Source organism: Siphateles boraxobius, unplaced genomic scaffold (genome assembly GCF_051911475.1).
Source record: "Siphateles boraxobius isolate OS27281-9 unplaced genomic scaffold, OSU_SipBor_1 5, whole genome shotgun sequence".
NCBI lineage: Eukaryota > Metazoa > Chordata > Actinopteri > Cypriniformes > Leuciscidae > Siphateles > Siphateles boraxobius.
This window is the reverse complement of record NW_027509141.1, coordinates 31,879,162-31,898,176: the sequence shown is the minus strand read 5'-3', so window position 1 is coordinate 31,898,176 and position 19,015 is coordinate 31,879,162. Positions and strand designations below refer to the sequence as shown.

General features: G+C 38.2%; 1 protein-coding gene across 1 annotated transcript in view; it reads right to left on the bottom strand.

Annotated features, from left to right (window-relative positions):
- Positions 1-1,035: 1,035 nt before the first annotated feature.
- Positions 1,036-19,015, bottom strand: part of LOC143711405 (uncharacterized) — a 111,104-nt gene continuing 93,124 nt past the window's right edge. The window contains exon 15 of the mRNA XM_077202850.1: positions 1,036-1,091. Within this exon, the coding sequence (XP_077058965.1) occupies positions 1,036-1,091 (56 nt within the window). The remainder of the gene's footprint in view (positions 1,092-19,015) is intronic.

Sequence of the window (19,015 nt, the reverse complement as noted above, 5' to 3'; positions counted from 1 at the left end):
ATTAATAATAAAGCAAGATACCCTGTTGAAATATGTGAGATGTGTGGTTTATTTCAACTGCAAAGGTAAAGTATAAATACAAAAGATTGTAACCGATATGAAGAGGGAGGAGAATTTATACGTGCGTCACGTTTAGTCGATAAAACTCTTCCGCATATGATACACCCTTGTATCCTCGCTTATAACTCCTCAAGAAGCATCCTCACTCCTCGATTTACAGTCTCATGTTGAGTCATGCGACTTCACATTTGCTAAGTACTAGGTAACTTATGACATGCTTCAGTTAACAGGCAGAGGTTGCCATGGAAACTGAAGGAAAAATAATGCCACAAAAATGTAGATACATTATTAAACGTTAATGTCTGGGGGAAAATGCTATTCATAAACAGTTAAACATTGAGAAAAGCAGCATAATCAAAGAAAAGTTGAGAATTTTCATGCTCAGTGTTTGGAATCTTAAGATCCTTGCACAACTTTCCGAAAGAGTCAGCAACTTTTATAATAGTTTTTTTTGTATTTGTCATTCGGTGCCTGTGAATTGTCGAAACGCCTCTCAAAATACTTGCTACGGTTGCGAAAAACGCAGAAAATCTAACCCGATCTGAATTTTTTTATGAATGATGAAAGTTTCGGAGGCAGGGTGTAAACACGATTGACACAACGTGAGGTATTTGTATTTGTAAATATATTTATTTTTTAACGTTTGTAAATATCGGACGAGAATTTCGGATTCTGTATGCAAGGACCTTTAGAGTTGAGCCTTGGTTAAGTAAATGGTTCCCACATATATATTTTTTTAATCTGACGTGAGGAAGAGTGGATGAACTTACACGTGGTTATCTTTTTTGGCTTTTTTGTGCTGGTTGGCAGGTTTGACTTGGAAAGTAGGTCTACTACAAATACAAAAATCACTTTTGAGAAGGGAATCATTTTCACTTTTAATTCAGAAGTGTAATAAGTAACTTATCAGCTGCAAATATACAAATTATCACATCATTCAAGGTGTAATAATTTATTTTGATTTTACAAACTCAATTACTTACAGGTTTTCAGGGTTGTTGTAACATGTGCAGTGGTAGCTGATGTTGAAACTGTAAAGATAGTTTACCAGTATTATAGTAAATGTCAAGACATCATATAAACGTCAATATACAAAAATAACGTTTTTCTTACTATGTAGTATGTACAGGTTTATATTCAATGAGGAGATTACTGAACCAAATGAGATGAGTTGATTAGTTGTATATAAACTGACAATATTCTCACTTATTATGAGTTCACGTAGTGTAACAGCACAGCGCTTCTGGGTTGTACGTCAGAACGTAGGTTCACTATTGGCCGACGCTGGTCATGTGTGTGATGCTGGCCAATAATGAGCCTGTTCTGATGTACAACACAGAAGCGCTGCGCTGTTACACTACGTGAACTCACGTCAGAGGCCTACAAAGAAGAAAATGAATAGTTGAATAAAGTCGTTATTTTTGTTTGTTTTTTCGCACAAAAAGTATTCTCGTTGCTTGATAAACTTAAGGTTGAGACACTGTAGTCACTTGGACTATTTTAACGATGTCTTTACTAACTTTTCTGGGCTGTTAGATATCAATTACCTAGATTATGATAGATAGATCCTAGTTATATCACCATAGTTTGAAGTTTAAAGTAGTTTGAAGTTTTAAGTAATACTTTGTTATACTTTAATGGCCCCTCATTAATTATTCCTTACTTAATACTTTCATGCTGCTCATCTGGAATCCTTACCTCTGCAGAGTTGAGCCTCGGTTGAGCAAATGGATCCCAGTTTTTAAATCTGACTTTTAAATCCAACATATTAATTCTCCACAGTAATTTTTAACAGTGAATGAACTTACACATGGTTTCCTCTGATGTGCTGGATGACAGGTTTGACTTGGATTGGAGGTCTAATAATATAAAAAATAACTTATTGCAAGGTGAATTAGTTTTAATCCAGAATAACAAGAAAAAGTGGTATCAGTCATTGACCTGCTACTGTACGTTTCAGAAGTGGACATTAAAGGTAAAGCTGATAAAAAAAAAAAAAAACATTGTAAAATTTGCAGTGCTGTATAATAAAATGTTAAACCGCCACAGGTAATAATGAGCCTGAAAGAACAATTACCACATCATTCAAGGTGGAATAAGAATTATGTCCTTTTGTTTTACACTATTACAGGGAGCAATTGTAATATTTAACTTTACAGCAAACATAAAGACGGTCTTTGTTGTTAAGGGGTAACTTCAGAGCCTTCGAATACAACTTTATTATGCCATATGATGTAATTCTGCCCTGTAATGGTTTAAATCCAATAAGAATACATTTTTAAACATTATCAATATATAAATCTCAAGACTCACTCTGGATTGTTATTGTCATTGGATCAGAGTGAGGAGATGGTACGAGAACTTGTGACTTCTTCACAGTGTAGAAGCAGGTTATTCTCACAGATGAACTCTGACCTTCTGACCAAATACTGATCTGAGATCCAGTGAGTGAGAACTGACATGATGAGCTCTGTTTTGAGAAACTTTCTCTTCCGTTTATGTTAAAGACACACATCTCCATCTTCAGATCTCCAGTATTCTTACAGCTCAGCTGAACTGTGTCTGTTTCCATAATAACTGAAGTTGATGTTGTTAACTTGGCCTGAGGAAGACCTAATGAGAAAAGAAAGGAACATTTTATGTATTCATCAAGAGATCTCAGAATAGAAGCAGGTGACTCTTCTGAAAGGTAAAAAAAAACAGTGTCCTTAACTTTCATCATGTTAGTCTTTTGTTATTTTAAACTATTAAAAAGCAGTTTTTTATGACATCATCCTTAAGGAAGTGATATTTTTTGGAGGGGAAATTACAGCACAAACATCAGCATTAGCAATTGACGTATTTTCTGTGATTGCTTGTGTATTAGTTGTGTATCAAAAATCTGTTTGATCATATAAACACTTCAAAAGTTTTTTTAAACTGACTGTCAATCACTCACTGCAATGGCTATTACGGTGCAATTAATCCAGCCATAATGTCATGTGATGAGTTTAACCAGATCAGAGCATATTTCTGAAAGATACTTAAATTGAAATACTTCTGACTTCAACACACGTGTATTCATTTGTGAATTAATAACAAGAGTTCAAGAAGTGCCGCACAACAGTACTCGCCCAATAAGAACTTGCAAAGAAACGTTTAAAATTTTAAATAAATTGCTTGCCGTTTCTTCTCTCACCATCATAGATGTGCAGAAACAAGCTTCTTTCTCTAGACTCACTATCTTACAGGATCAACTGCCAGAATCAGCTTCAATATGTTGTTTCTGACTTCATACACCGATCAATACATTTATTGTATTTGACCCTTCAGTGTTGTAAAGGGTGGTTGTAAATAGTATCCATCAAGAAGTGCCATAAATGTAATACACAGTATCATTCAACTTTTCTCATATGTTTTTATTTGTTGTATATGCTGACCTTTTCTTTTAATGATCAAACTTTCATGTTCTAGCATACATAATATTGGCTTAAAAACTCTACAGTTGTCTCTCATTAAAAGTGCTCAATGATTACAGTAAAAAAGTCCTCACCTCTGATGGTGTGTGTGTCACTGCGCGGTGATCTGATCTCAGGTTCAGTGTTGATGTAATAATAACAGCTCAGCTCTCTGCTGTTCACTGGTCGTGTGAAGAGTTCAATATAGCTTAAATAAAACCTACAATAATTATCTCCAGACTGTCTCTTCTGAGAGACGCGTCTGTGCAGAAGAACATCCTCAGTGTAGAGACTACAGGTGAAATCAGCTCTGACTGAAAGTGGTATTTCACAGGCTATGTTGATCTGGACATCATCAACACTAACACTGATGAAGGGTTTCTGAAGTGAACCTAAAGTCAAATAATCCAGAGTTATTAAAAACATTGTAATAACAGTTTGCAACACAGAAGATCATCAGTGAAATCTCTCACCTAGAACCGTCACTGCAGCAGGAGAATGAGATGATGGTTTATCAATCTCGTGCTCATGTATTATGTAGAAGCAGTAAATGTCGACTGATGCAGGTGATTTTAAATCTGCCCATCTGAGCACTTCAGCACCAGTGAGCTCCAGTTCACATGATGGACTGACTTTTGTATTCTTCTGTTCACTGTTTATGTAGATATTACATTGTTTCACTGTAACATCTGCTGGTGTCTCACAGCTTATCTTCACTGATCTGGACTCTCTTAGCACATCTGGAGATACTTTTACAGCAGGAGATTCTGAAATAACCAAAACAGATCAATTAATCATTACATCTTCTTACTGATCACTTTCCAATCAAAGTCCATGTTTTGATTAAACCTTTAAACAAATTGAAATCTCATAAATGTCCTTGCAGCAGCACCAAACTGAATTTGAAATGTAGGGCAGGAGCTATTTGTTTACTGATTTAAAGTTGATAATTTTATCCCTTAAAATCATCTAAGTTAATAAAAATGACATATTTAAATGTTTTTTACATGTGAAAATAATTTTCAAGCTGTAAAATAGCTTGAATGTAACTCTACACCCTTGCTTCATTAATTTTACACAGATTCATGATTATGATTCACACAGTCAACTGTGGTAAACATTACGCAAGTGGAAAATATTGATTTAATTCTGCCATATATTTTCAAACCAGAAACGAATTACACATGGTCGCCTACAAATGTTATGTATCCCTCAATGTATCCCTTTCTTCACCGTCGGACACATAAAGGTAATTGTTATTGGCATCTGGCTTGATATCAAACAGCTAATAATGTATTGCTAATGTTATACACAAACCATGTTCCCGTTCACCATCTCAGAGTCAGACAGCTGGTTTCTAACAATCAGTATGCTTAGAAATGCTTTGAACATCAAAGTCAGTGGAGAAAGACATATTTCATCATAACATGTATCATATACATAATTCATCCACTTTATTGCTATACCGGATTTTTGATGTCCCTTCCTAAAAGTTATTTATTTTGTTCTTACTGTGTAAAATGCCCACAGAGTTATAGAAATGATAGGAAAAGCCCTGCACTTCACGTTGACAGGTTTTATTACGTTTGTGAAGGTAGAAAACGGATGGTTTCTAACTGCATTTTTGAGACTGTCTTCTTTGATTCACTGCAGTTTAAAGAAGAAAATACTGTTGACTGGTGAATTTGCACATAGTTGTCTTAAAATTATATTAAAAACACCCAATAGACATAAACAGCATTAAAAAATTAATTTTCACCTAAGGGGGGTCTTTAATTTTTTTGTCACTTTCTCATGCACTTCAAAAATGGCATTCCTCTGATTCTGATAGCTTTTTATCAGGATATATACATTAACACCAAAAATAACTTTTATATGAACATGTGCAGATGTAATAAGTTGTTTACGTGACGCAAAATTGTAGGTTTAACGTGTTTGCTGTGTTTGCAAATATTTTAGACAAACGTTTTTTCACTACAAATGTAGACATTCAGTGTTAAATTAACATTAAAATGACAAAGATCACTTACTGTAAGACTGAACCTCCATAAGAAGCTGAAAAGCAATGAAGATGAACAACTCCATTACAGCGAGAGTGAGACAAGAGACGAGACTCACACAATAGGTGAATTAGGAAGTAACACACCAGACCACAACCATTTGATGCTTGTACAGTCAGAACTATAGAGATGAACGTACATCATAAGACCACATGCTCAGCTGTGTTCACTGTAACAGAGGGCAGTTCTGGGCCTCAGGCATTAGAACAGCAGAAGGCAACAGTGTTCTGTTGGCGCTCGTGCACGCTGCGTAGTCTTCAAACGATTCAATCTATCATGTAAAAGGACCATTCACCCAAAAAGGAAAATTCTGTCATAATTTACTCACCGTCATGTTGTTCCAAACCTGTATGAATTTCTTTCTTCTGCTGAACACAAAATAAAATGCTCTGATGAATGTCAGTAAACAGACAGTTGACAGTAGCCATTGACTTTCATAGTATGTTTTTCCATACTATGAAAGTCAATTGGGAACATCAGCTGTTTGGTTACCCATATCCTTCAAAATCGTCCATATTCTCCATAATCGTCATAGTTGGCACGAGGCTTTAGTTTTGCGACCACAAGAAGCACAGGTAATCCCCGTCATTTTCTTGGACATGAAACTGGTGGAACGTTTTTTTGATGTCACATATTACAGCTATAGGATCCCTCAGGACACTACAGGACACCTGTGAGATTGTTTATCATGTCTGGTCCTGATGACAAAAAATGTTCATTGAGACTTGTACCTTTCAATTTCGTGGAACAATCAAAAACGACCCGTAGCTCGTCTGGCTTTTTTGGATGGTAGATGCTATGATGAGGTATGTACCACTTTTCACCATCAGTTCCATCATCATTCACTGTTTCTACATCACCTCTCTCGTTGTACTATGTCTTGTATTTCTCGTTTCTACAGAACTTCTTGTTGAAGTGATTGAGTCTGACTTTGGCAAGCTCTCAATTGTCAGGTAAGTATGGCGTTGTTTGAACGGAAGAGGCATTTCATAATTTCCTTGGAATTTTTCTTTATGCTTTATTTGAGTTTGTCTAGGAACGTGATATCATCTTGAGAGATTGTCTTGTCATCTGCTGTGACATTCCTAAAGTCTGTCTCGAGTACACGGATTGCAACCACAGGTGTCAATGCTGGTATCTCCTTTGTGGCTATTCTGTGAAAAAAACGGACTTCTTTTGATTCATTGATGCCTGGTGTGGAGCAGCCCACAATACTCCATCCTAGATGTGTTGGACTAGCAGGTTCAAAGGTTCATCATCTTGTATGGCTTGCCTGTGAGGTAGCACTCTGGGGCAGTGGCAGCCGATTAGTAAACCTACATCACAGCTGAGAAGAGGTCTTCTCTCTTGAAGGTAATCATGTCTCTGAGTGACTCCAGGGTAACACTTTATTTCGATGGTCCACTTTAGATATTCTACTAACTATAAGTACCTTTGCAGCAACAGGTTAACTAACTGTCATTGGAGTATTCATAGATTGTCTGCTTAATATTTGCTAACACTTTATTTTGTTGGTCCCCCAACAGATATTCTACGGACTATAAGTAACTTAGCAACTACAAGTCAACTTGTTCTCGTAACCCGAACCCGAACCCTAACACCTAACCATAACCTAACAGTCTACTGACAGTCTACTACAGCCTACTAATACTCTAATGAGAGTTAGTTGACATGTAGTTGAAAAGTTACTTATAGTTAGTAGAATGTCTAAAGTGGACTATCGAAATAAAGTGTAACTGACTCATGGTGGTAAGTTTGTGATTTATTGGTTTAGTATCCACTTATCAAATAATATAGTTTATCAGCTGCTGAGATGCCCTGTCCATCTATAAGTGACAGAAACTAGGCTTTCCAGTCCACAAACTAAATTGGGTCTCCGCTGAACACCGTAGGCTCGGGTATGGGTAACCGGTTGATGTCTTATCAGCTATACCAATGCTATCACCCTAACCTATGCTGTCCTGACACTTCAGTAAGAGGTGTTGACTGGACAACATTGTATTGCTGATGTGTCGTTGGGGAGATTTTTTTTCTCTTACTTTCATGTTTCTTACATGGTAACTTGCACAATACGTAGTGCTGAAATGTGTCATGTTGCGCCACGTTGTCGACCAAACTCCTAACTTAGAGCGTAAATGGAAACAAAATAATTTAGAGGTCTTTAGAATCGCGTGGAAAGACAGTATGTCACGTTTTAAAAGGCTCTAAAAGCAGCCAGGGCTGAGCATCTCCGCAAGCTAATAGAAAATAACCAAAATAATCCAAGGTTTTTATTTAACACCATGGCTAGACTAACAAATAAACAGACATCACCAGAGCAAAATATTCTGTTACAGTGTAGTAGTAATGATTTTATGAATTTCTTCACTGAGAAAATTGAAAGCATCAGAAACACAATTGTAAATGTACAATCTTTTATGGTGTCTTATGATTCAGCCTCAATTATCGCCCCTCAAGAACAACTACACCGCTTTACAAATATAGGACAGGAAGAGTTAAATAAACTTATCATTGCATCTAAACCAACAACCTGTTTATTAGATCCAATACCCACTAAACTACTGAAAGAAGTGTTACCTGTAGTGGAAGTGCCTCTTCTCAATATTATTAACTTGTCTTTATCTTTAGGTCATGTTCCAAAAATATTCAAGTTGGCAGTAATACAACCTCTCATTAAGAAACCGCAATTAGATCCAAATAACCTAGAAAATTACAGACCCATTTCAAATCTTCCATTTATGTCTAAAATACTAGAAAAAGTTGTGTCCGCTCATTTGTGCTCTTTCTTGCAAGAAAATGATATCTATGAAAAATTTCAGTCAGGATTCAGACCGCATCATAGCACAGAAACTGCGCTAGTTAAAATTACAAATGATTTACTTTTAGCTTCTGACCAAGGCTGTATCTCAATACTAGTTCTACTCGACCTTAGCGCTGCGTTCGACACTATAGATCATAAAATACTCTTGGATCGACTACAAAACTACACTGGTGTTCAGGGACAGGCATTAAGCTGGTTTAGATTGTACTTATCAGACCGTTATCATTTTACAACTTTATTTTAGAAGGATGGCCTTGTCAGGGTTCACCGTCTATCTCTGCACTACATTCCCCAGAATCCTCTTTGGCGCACCTGCAATCACTCTCCCCTGAATTCTAAATCACCCGCACCTGTTCACAATCAGCAAACCTCATCTGCAAGTCCCATAAGAACACTCTCCACAGCCTCAGTCTGGGTCAAGCCTCCAACAGGAACAGACCATCATCCATCGTCTCCCGAAGTCCCTGATGCACCCAGTACCTGCGAAGTTGTTTATACGTCACCTTTGTGTGTATGCTTTGTGTCTGCCTTAACCTGACCCTGGAAATGGAATAAATCTATGTTTGAATTGGAACCTGTCGATAGTGATGGCAAAATGAGGCTTCCTGAACCACTGAGACCTCGCAGACCATTGCTTCACCCAAAGGTTCATTACTCGAAGCTTCATTCAGCATTGCTCACTAGTGACACCTAGCTACTGTGCAAAGAAATAGCAGACCAATTAATTCATTCTGAAACAATGACCTGAGCAGACTTATGATGTCAGTATACCCCCCTGTTCTGTTTTATTTATTTATTTTCTTCTCACTGTTAATGTCTGTAACCTTTCATTTGCAATAATAAAAATACCTGAGTAGACATTTGTCCATTGCCTGGGTATAAAATAAAATATGTATATTTCTCTGTCTGAATTTACTTCTGCAGAGACAACTGACAACTGACGCACGCACGCACGCACGCACGCACGCACACACGCAAACACACACACAGTTATTTAATGATTCATAAATGGTTTGGATAGTGACAGTATGAACAACAAAAGTGACACTGTGTTGAGTGCAGTGCTTATGGTGGAGGGAGTGTAATAAAGTAAAGTGCAACAGAAAAGTGTGGGGTGGTGAAGGTTAAGAATTGTTTCTGGTGATTTTGTGCATTGAACTGTTACTATTTTTGTGCAGTGTTGTGCTTATGGGACTGGGGACGTAGAGGAACGAAGGAAGGATTAAAAATTATTTTTATTGAGGAACAGAATTTTTTCAAGTGTGTTGGGGCTTAGACGATTCCTCTTCTTGGACAGAACCTCTCCAGCCTTGGAAAGGATCCTTTCACATGGAACAGAGGATGCGGGGGAACATAAAAATGCCAGGGCCAGATGGTATAAATGAGGATACTGATGTTTATGTTGAGCCCAATATACCAGTGGATCCTCAGATCTTGTGAGATTCACTTCAGATAAATATCGGTCCACTTCTACAGTAGCATCTGCTGTTGCACTTGAGCTCCTTCTACCGTGTTCAACCGTGCTATCCAGCAGATGCCAAAGGTCACCTAATAATAGAGGTACAAAGAAAAAATACTCCATTAACAATGGTTCACATTACTAAATCACTAATGTGAACATTCACACAACAAACACATATAGTACTTACTGTTGTCTGTGGATTGGCCTGCTTCTGAAGAGGCTGGCAGCTGAGTTGGGGGTATATTGGTGGAAGCAGAATGGAGACCAGAACTTCTGATTACAGTAGCGCATTCAGATTTTAATCTTGATATGCCTTCTTGCAGTTTCCCTTGATTTAAGAATCCCAGTTTTTTTAATCTGGGATCCAATAACGTGGGTATGGTCATCACACTTATTGATTCTAAATTTACTGCTTGTTCCCTGACCCTCCGTACAAGGCTGTCACCCAGCTGCCTTGCTGGATTGGACTTGAGGCCTTCTAGCTTACTCGTTACAGCGTGATTAAGTATCTTCATCAAAGGAATCACTTTGGAGGCAGACACCCTTTTCTCTCCTGAAAGCTCTACTGTAGCCTGGCGGAAAGGGGCAAGAACATGTAAAGCATCCTGGACTGCCTCATACTCCAGGGCTGTAGGAGGGGTGATGTCGGTCTTTAGAGAGGCCAGGGCTGCCCCCACTGGCTCTCTCAGCTGATAGAGACGTTCCAGCATGTTGTAAGTGCTGTTCCAGCGAGTGTCCACTTCAATTATCATTTTCAGAACTGGTCTCCCCATCTGCTCCTGTACTTGGGCCAGTCTCTCTTTTGCTACATTTGGTTCGAATGTCGTTGAAGCTACTGATGTCATCAAAAGATTTCCTCACAATAAGGTTTAGTGCATGTGCAATGCATACCGCATGCCTAACATTCAGTGATCGTACACATGCTATCATGTTGGCTGCTGCATCAGTTACCTTCCACTTAACTTTATCCTTTATGCCCCACTCCTCCATGAGCTTGATATGTCCAGTAGCCAAGTTCTCAGCAGTATGGCTCTTAGGGAAATGCTGTACACCTAGTAAAATAGTGCAGAGCTTGTCATTGTCTATAAAATGGCAAGTCACTGCTAGGTAGGCATCCGTGTTTAGCGATGTCCACATGTCAGAGGTAAGGCTTATAGCCTGAACGTTCTGCAACTGCTCTCTTGCCTTCTCCTTAGCCTCCTTGTACTTATGATCAACCATGACCTTCAAAGCCTGTGGATAGAAATAAATGCAGTTACTCTTACTTTTAACTTCTTAAATAATGATGAACCACTTTATTAATCACATACCTTTCTAGTTGGGATCACGTAAGTGGGATCCAACACATGCAGGAGCTCCCTAAATCCATCATCATCCACAATGGAAAAGGGTTGGGAGTCCTTGATGACCATGTTCACCAGGGCCTCATTCACCATTTCTTTTTTGGAATCTATAATAAAATAAAATGCAGGTGTATTGTAGGAGCCTAAAACATTATTTAAATAATGTTTTTTACTGATTATTATCAATTACTTTGACTACTGTGTGGATTGTTAGTAGTCTGTGCATGCTCGTGCAGTGCTCGATAATGCCTGAGCATAGAGGACGTGTTATTGCTTTATGTCAGCTCCTGTCAGCAAGCATTTCACCTTGAAACATAAATGAATAGACATTAAATATAATACAGCCATATAGTGAGGATTATTATATAAAGACAGTAAAATAATAATAATAACAATAATAATACAAATTGTGTTTGTACCTTATTGTGAGCAACCATTTCAAAAAACTCCCAGACAGGGGAGGATTTCCTCTTTCTTGCTGGCTCCATTACAAGGAAAAAGGAAGAGGTCACAAAAAGCAAACAATTCCAAAAGGGCAATCCAAATCAAAAAGCAGTCCAGTCCAAATCCAAAAATCCAAAGCAATCCAAATAATCTTATCTAATTAATATAACAATACTATAATATAGCTACTATAATTAATACTAACAATATACTATAACTAATCTAACCTGATATAATGTAATAATATACAGCCCTGATACATATATTGCACAATAACGACGATGAAACAACTCTCTAACTCCAACTCTCCAACTCTCTAACTCTAACTCTAACTCTCTGTCTCTCTGACACTACTACAACTGATTCTACTACTCCTGCAACACCCACAAGGAGGCGCGAGTTTCGAACCCCCTTTATCCGGAAACGACACTCAGACCGAACAGATGACGTATCCACACAAACCGAGGCCTCGTTTGTCATTAGTCACGTGATTTTCACCTTAACAACACAAGCCTCGAATCGCGGCTTCATCTGGCACGGCCATTTTTGCTCGACACAAGCTCCGACGCCTCGCTTCAAATGTCACATCACTACCTGTCGACCATCGTCTTCTTCAACCCGCACACACCCGTGACAGGCCTGTTACTTTATCCACTACAGTAAAAGACCTGGGTGTTATTCTAGACCGCAACTTGTCTTTCGAAAATCATATTTCATATGTTACAAGAACAGCCTTTTTCCACCTTAGAAACATTGCTAAGCTACGTAACATGCTATCTGTTTCTGATGCAGAAAAGGTTCATGCATTCATGACCTCAAGACTAGATTACTGTAATGCTTTATTAGCTGGCTGTCCTGCATCCTCAATAAACAAGCTACAGTTGCAAAATGCAGCTGCTAGAGTTCTTACTAGGTCAAGAAAATATGATCATATAACACCAATTTTGTCATCTCTACACTGGTTACCTATTAAGTTTCATATCAATTACAAAGTACTACTACTGAGCAATAAAGCCCTAAATGGTCTAGCTCCTGTGTATTTAATGGACCTTCTATCGCCCTACAATCCATTGCGTTCTTTAAGATCACTAAATTCGAGGCCTCTGGTCATTCCTAGGATATCTAAGTCCACTAAAGGAGGGAGGGCGTTCTCACATTTAGCTCCTAAACTCTGGAATAGCCTTCCTGATTTTTCGAGGCTCAGACTCGCTGTCCCAGTTTAAAACTAGATTAAAGACGCATCTCTTTAGCCAAGCATTCACATACTGCTTACCTTTTATACTACTGTTGAATTAGATCGAATGCATTCATTTTATGAACAGCAGCTATGCTAATTATTTCCCTTTTGCTTTTATGCTGTTATCTCGGGGCGCTAGTCCCGATGTAAATGACGTTCGTCAGCTCCAGTTTGTATCCAGGCTCTCACAGAGACTTCAGATGCCCCAACACGTGCGATGAGATGACTAAACGCCTTTGAAGAGACGACTCGACGCCTGTGAAGAGACGACTCGACGCCTGTGAAGAGACGACTCAAAGCCAGCGATATGTTATGCCCTAAATTAATACATGATTAACTAACTGTTTTTTCTCTATGTACATTTCTGAAATGCACTTTCTGTAAAGCTGCTTTGAAACAATATGTATTGTGAAAAGCGCTATACAAATAAATTTGAATTGAATTGAATGTTCATTCTGTGTTGACTGAATCTTTGTCTCTTGTTTTATTTCTTCATCATATGATTTTACTCGGGCACGAGCGACCTCTAAATCTCTGGTCTCAAACTCAGTTCCTCGAGGGCCACAGCTCTACAGAGTTTTGCTCCAGCCCTAATTAAACACACCTTATCCAGATAATCAAGGTCTTCAGGATTACTAGAAGCTTACAAGGTGTAAGTTGGAGATAACTCTGCAGAGCTGTGGCCTTAGTGCTCTAAATCCTTTTCTCTCTGCAGCCGTTCTAATTCAAACCTCTGAGTTTCTAGCTCTTTTCTGAGTTGCTCTTCTAGAGTTCTTATTTTTTTCATTTCCTGGTCTTTCTATTTGCATCATCTTGTATTCAGTCTCTTTAGCAGCATATGCTTGTAGAAAATAAGAAGATCCAGAATGGCTGCTAAGTGTAACTATGAGCTAAAACTTAATGTAGACGGCCCTTTCCTGTTCTGCATCAAACTCGCCATCTACTGTTGACAACCTTTTCAGCACAAATTTGACAATGTTATTGGTCACCGCTTCACATACATTAATTTTACATCTTAAATCAGCAGTGTGTGTGATATGTTCCCTTATTTCTATATTAGCTCCACAGATTCTGCCTTACTTGCTGATCAATATATGAATTGAATAGCTATAGAGTAGTCAACATATTATATAATTTCTGTACATATTGTTTTTTTCTTTTTAGAGGTGCAACAAGTGAAGAAATGAAACGGTTCATTCATGTTTTTAAGAGCATAAAAGAGATGTTGTTTCCACCTGGCAGGAGGTGTAGATTCTGTAGCTGTTTTCAAAGTTTCACCAGTAGAGATCGCCACTGAATCAGCAAAGAGAATTCAACAATGTCACAGAGTCCATTTAGTTTGGAAATACCACTTTAATAATAGCAGGCTACTGGTATCAATATTACAGCATAATAAATCATCGTAAAACATATCAGAAACGCTTTACTTTATGAATGTTCCACATATACTCTGCAGTTCAGAAGGTTTGGGATCGACAAGATTTTTTTATGTTTTAAAAATAAGTATCTTATGCTCACCAAGGCTGCATTTATTTGATTAAAAATACAACAACAAAAAGGAAATATTGTAAAATAATACAATTTAATATAACTGTTTTCTATATTAATATATTCTTAAAGTTATTCCTAATTATCATAATTTTATAATTTATTAAAAAGTTATAATTTATTCCTGTGATCAAAGCTGAATTTTCAGCATCATTAGCCTACTCCAGTCTTCAGTGACAAAATCAACATTGTGATGTCTGGATTTCTGAACATAGATGATATGTATTACCGTCAAAGACAATGTTAGAATGTGCTGAGTGTTTTATTCTTACATGTGGACAAGTGAACATACCAGGATATGAGTGGTCGCACGAGCCGTCAGCTAACCACAGTCCATGTCATCATCATCATCATCATCATTGGTCGGGTCCCCTGGCATGGAGCTCGACAATGTTTCCACAATTCTCTATTCTTGGCGATGCTGATGATCACTTTTGTTTCCTCTTCCCTTTCGACATGGGTGAGTGACTGACTGCACTTCGCTGCGGGGAGAGTTATTTGATTTCGGGCTTTTTGACTTTTGTTGTACTCGTCGATAGAGCCCCGGATTTTGTGTCTGAAGGTTAGGCGAGGGGCTCCTCGCTTGTTCTTATCAGACAGTGGCCCACGAACTCTAGCTGTAGCTGACTGGACGTTGTTTGGTCAGTATGTAGAGTTCCTCGTTTGTCATATGGGCGTCTGCTTGTCTATTTCCCAGCATGGTTCGGTAACACTTTCTTGCAAACACATCCAGTTCTTCCTCTAGAGCTTTCGTTAGAACCCATGTATTGCAGCTATAAAGCAACACAGATAGGCAAGTTGTATTAAAGAGCCGAGTCGTGAATTCTGTCGTTGGTTTGGGTGGTGGAGCGGTGAGCAGTTTCTTTAACTTGGTAAAGGCCACCCATGCAAGAGATATATGATTTTTGACTTCTTTCTCCGTCGATATTATGTAGGATCCAAGATACTTGAATTCGTCGACGATTTCAACGTCCTTTCCGTTGATTAGTAGATGTTGTTCATTGTCACTGGAAGCATTCATTTGCACTTGGACAGTCTTCTCCTCGTTTAATTCTAGTCTGACTGTGCCAGCTTTTGGTTGTAGTTGGGTGAGCTGTTGTTGTGCCCTGGTGAGAGAATTTTCCAGGGGAGAAATATCTTCGGCAAATGCTAAATCATTAAGCTTGCATTCGGCTCTAGATTCTTTGGCTATTGCTGTACCGCGTTGCGGTCTCGTATTACTCGACGAACGTGATGTACAGCGGTAGTAGTTGTGCTCTTGTACCTTCAATGACTCTTCGCAGGATGTGGATCTGCTGTGTGCAGCTGCGCCTGCTTCTGAAGCCTGCCTGGTTGTTTCTGAGCAGCTTGTCGATTGGATTCTGGATGCGGTTGAGGAGAATGGGATTGTATGTTTTTGTTGCGATGGACGTCAAGCTGATTTCTGTAGGTTGCCCTTGTTGGGCAGTGGGATAATCAAGCTCGACGTCCATTGTTTCGGTGCGCAGCAATGCTTAAAAACGAGCTTGCAGAGTTTGAGCAATTCGTTTACTATGAATTCGCAGCCGTCTTTAAGGACTTCTGCCGTCATTGCATAATCGGGTCCTGGCGACTTGTTCCGCTTAAGCTGTTCAATCGCTCTCACCGCAGCCTATCGCGTTGGACTCGTTGTTGAAATAGAGATGTCTGGGCTTGGTTGGAAAGTTGAATGTTTCCACCTTCGCGCTCTTGTTGTTGAAGAGTTTGCAAGTTGAAGTACTTTTGCCCCAGTCGCTGATGAGCTCGGTCTTCGAGTTTGGTTGAGAGCCATCGAGCATTCGGACTTTGCTTGCTGCAGCATTTTGCAGCAAGTTCCAGGTCGAAATTCGCTTGGATGTTCACGTCTTTCAGCTTGTGATTCTGAAAGGTGCACCTGGCGATGGATGAGCTTCTTGCTGTTCTCAGCGCCAGTTTGAATGGCGCTCACCATCTTGTGGTCCGGTCCAATGGCGCAGGTGTTGCGCGACAGTTTTTGACTGACTTCCACCACTTGGTGTTGAAGACAATGTGGTCTAGTTGAGTGAAGTCTCCTTTTGGGCTCTTAAATGTGCGGATTCTCGTCGGTCAATTTCGGAACCAAGAGTTCGCTGGGCGCAGACTTGAAAACTTGCACATGCTGATTAGTCTTCGACCATTGTCGTTTGAGATTGCGAGGTAGCTGAAGTTGCCTATCACTTCAGGATTGGAGTCGTGGCTGTCCTTACCAATTCTTGCGTTCATGTCACCGGCAAAAATGGTGATGACAATGTGTGGCGGAATTGACTTTATCAGCTTGTTGAGATCGCCGTAGAACGTGTATTTTGCTGAAGAATCTGATGTCTCCGTCAGGGCGTATGCGGACACGAAGCATATTTTGGGATTGCCTTCTAAATGCATGGCAATTGTGTGCTTTAGTGGTGACGGAGATGATCGACTGAACGATTCTGGTGTTATATCAGTCCATGTAGCTGTTCTTCAAGATTATTTCATACACCTCAACCTTAGGCTTAATCTGTACTGTTAAGCACAGACAAAACTGAGCAGAAATGTTATTTATAGAATTATTATTTGCCTGCTTCTCAGATTGATTCAGCATTTAATTTGTCAAAGTCAATAAATCAATAAATAAGTCTTAAGATGCATGACGTAACAAAATAGGAATGTTTCACAGTGCTGTTTGTAAGAATAGCATACACTGTCATCAAAAGATGAGATGTGGATTCTTCACAAACTTTATAAGTTTTACCAGCCTAAAAAAAGTACTTGGAAAATAACTTTTAATTGCCTAATCCCTTTACATTAAAGGAAAGCCATGTTATGTAAATAAAAACATATTTTCCATCAGTTTTCTATAATTTATTTAAATTCTCTGAATGCACTATTTGTAATCTTTGGGTTATAATAAGAGATCTCTCATTTCTCTTAGGGGTCCAGCAACTCATGAAAGCAATAAAATCTGACAACATTGATATCATTGCTTTTTCAGAAAACTTAATTTCATGGTAAAAGGCAGCAGCATGGTTGCCAGAAATTCACTTAAACTAATACTGTGAGAGTATTTGTTTACAGTATAGCATATTGGTCCCTGTATTTTGTAAAACATTTAAATGTATATTCAATTAATGGTATAATGTTAGTATAGCAATTGGCTTGAATGACCAAAATAAGCTTTTATTTTGTAATGATAAATGTATTGATAACCACTATGATAGTACAGGTAAAACAGAAAGTCACATGATGAATCAGAGTGACCTGTCCATAAAATTCAGCCAGTACTCATATTTGCACAGGGTCATACACACAAATACACTAAAACAATGCAATAAACATTAACTAAATAACTTAAAATGTAACAAAACATTTTAAATGTACATTATTCAAAGCAAAAATAATAAACAAATCTATATAAAATATAGCCCAGGCCCAGTCTAATCGTAAGAGATGTCACACAGGGACTTGTACTTTTACTGTTTTTCACCATAAATACATATAATTCATGATAATATATGATAATTCATTGTTTTTACTTCCAAAACCCATCAATTTGACAGTATTTTACAGTTAAAGGGTCAAGATGACATGACAAGATTACATCAAATTTGATCTTTTGACATATAAACGGTCTTTGTGTCATGAAAACATCCTGCAAGTTTCATAGCCTAAAAAGTCCTCGGTATAAACAAAGCATTTATTTAATCAAGCTCCAAAAACGTTTAATTAGGATATTGTGGGACTGCAAGATTCGGTTTACATCATCGGACCATAGGCCCCGCCCACTGGTGACACTCGTCTTAACCAGACACAAACGTTGCGTCGTGTCAAAAGCAAATAAGCCATTTATAATAACTCACGCTGTATATAGATAGGTTACAATATACAGAATACAGATACCCTTTAAATTTAAGATGTATCCATGCGCTACTGACAAGGACGAGTAAAAGAACTTTGGTTAGACTGTTTAAACAGCATTTTCGTTTCTGTAGCTACAGACTTCAGAAGGACACCTTCCAAAGGAACAAGTGGATGGTTTATTTTTATTGGCGTCCTGGATCAGGTCGAAGAATTATATGTTTGTTCAGAGCTTTTTACTGCGTTTTTTAAACGAAGGCACGGTATAATTGAGAGTTCGCACTAAAACTTTTGTTGAATTATGAACTTTAAACTGTGTGCATCGACTGTAAAAAAAGATTGATGACGCTGGATTGGATATGACAGCAGCTACATCCCAAACTGTAAGTAAACAATTTCATCTGTAAAAGACAGTTTTATATGGATTGTGTTTTCAAAGCAATAGCTGTTGATTATTTTTTCAATGGAATGACTTTAGCTAACGGTGAAAGTTTACTGATAAGGCTTAAAGTAGCCGCCTATTAAAACTGTCTAATTTCAGACAGAGGGATGGTTAAAAATAAATTTGATAAATATGTTTTAATATTTTAAAGGGATAGTTCACCCAAAAATGAAAATTCTGTCAGTAATTACTCACCCCCATGTTGTTCCAACCCCGTAAGACTTTCATCTTCGGAACACGAATTAAGATATTTTTGATTAAATCTGAGAGCTGGATCATTCCTCCATAGGCTACTTAAGGGATTGAAACTTGTTC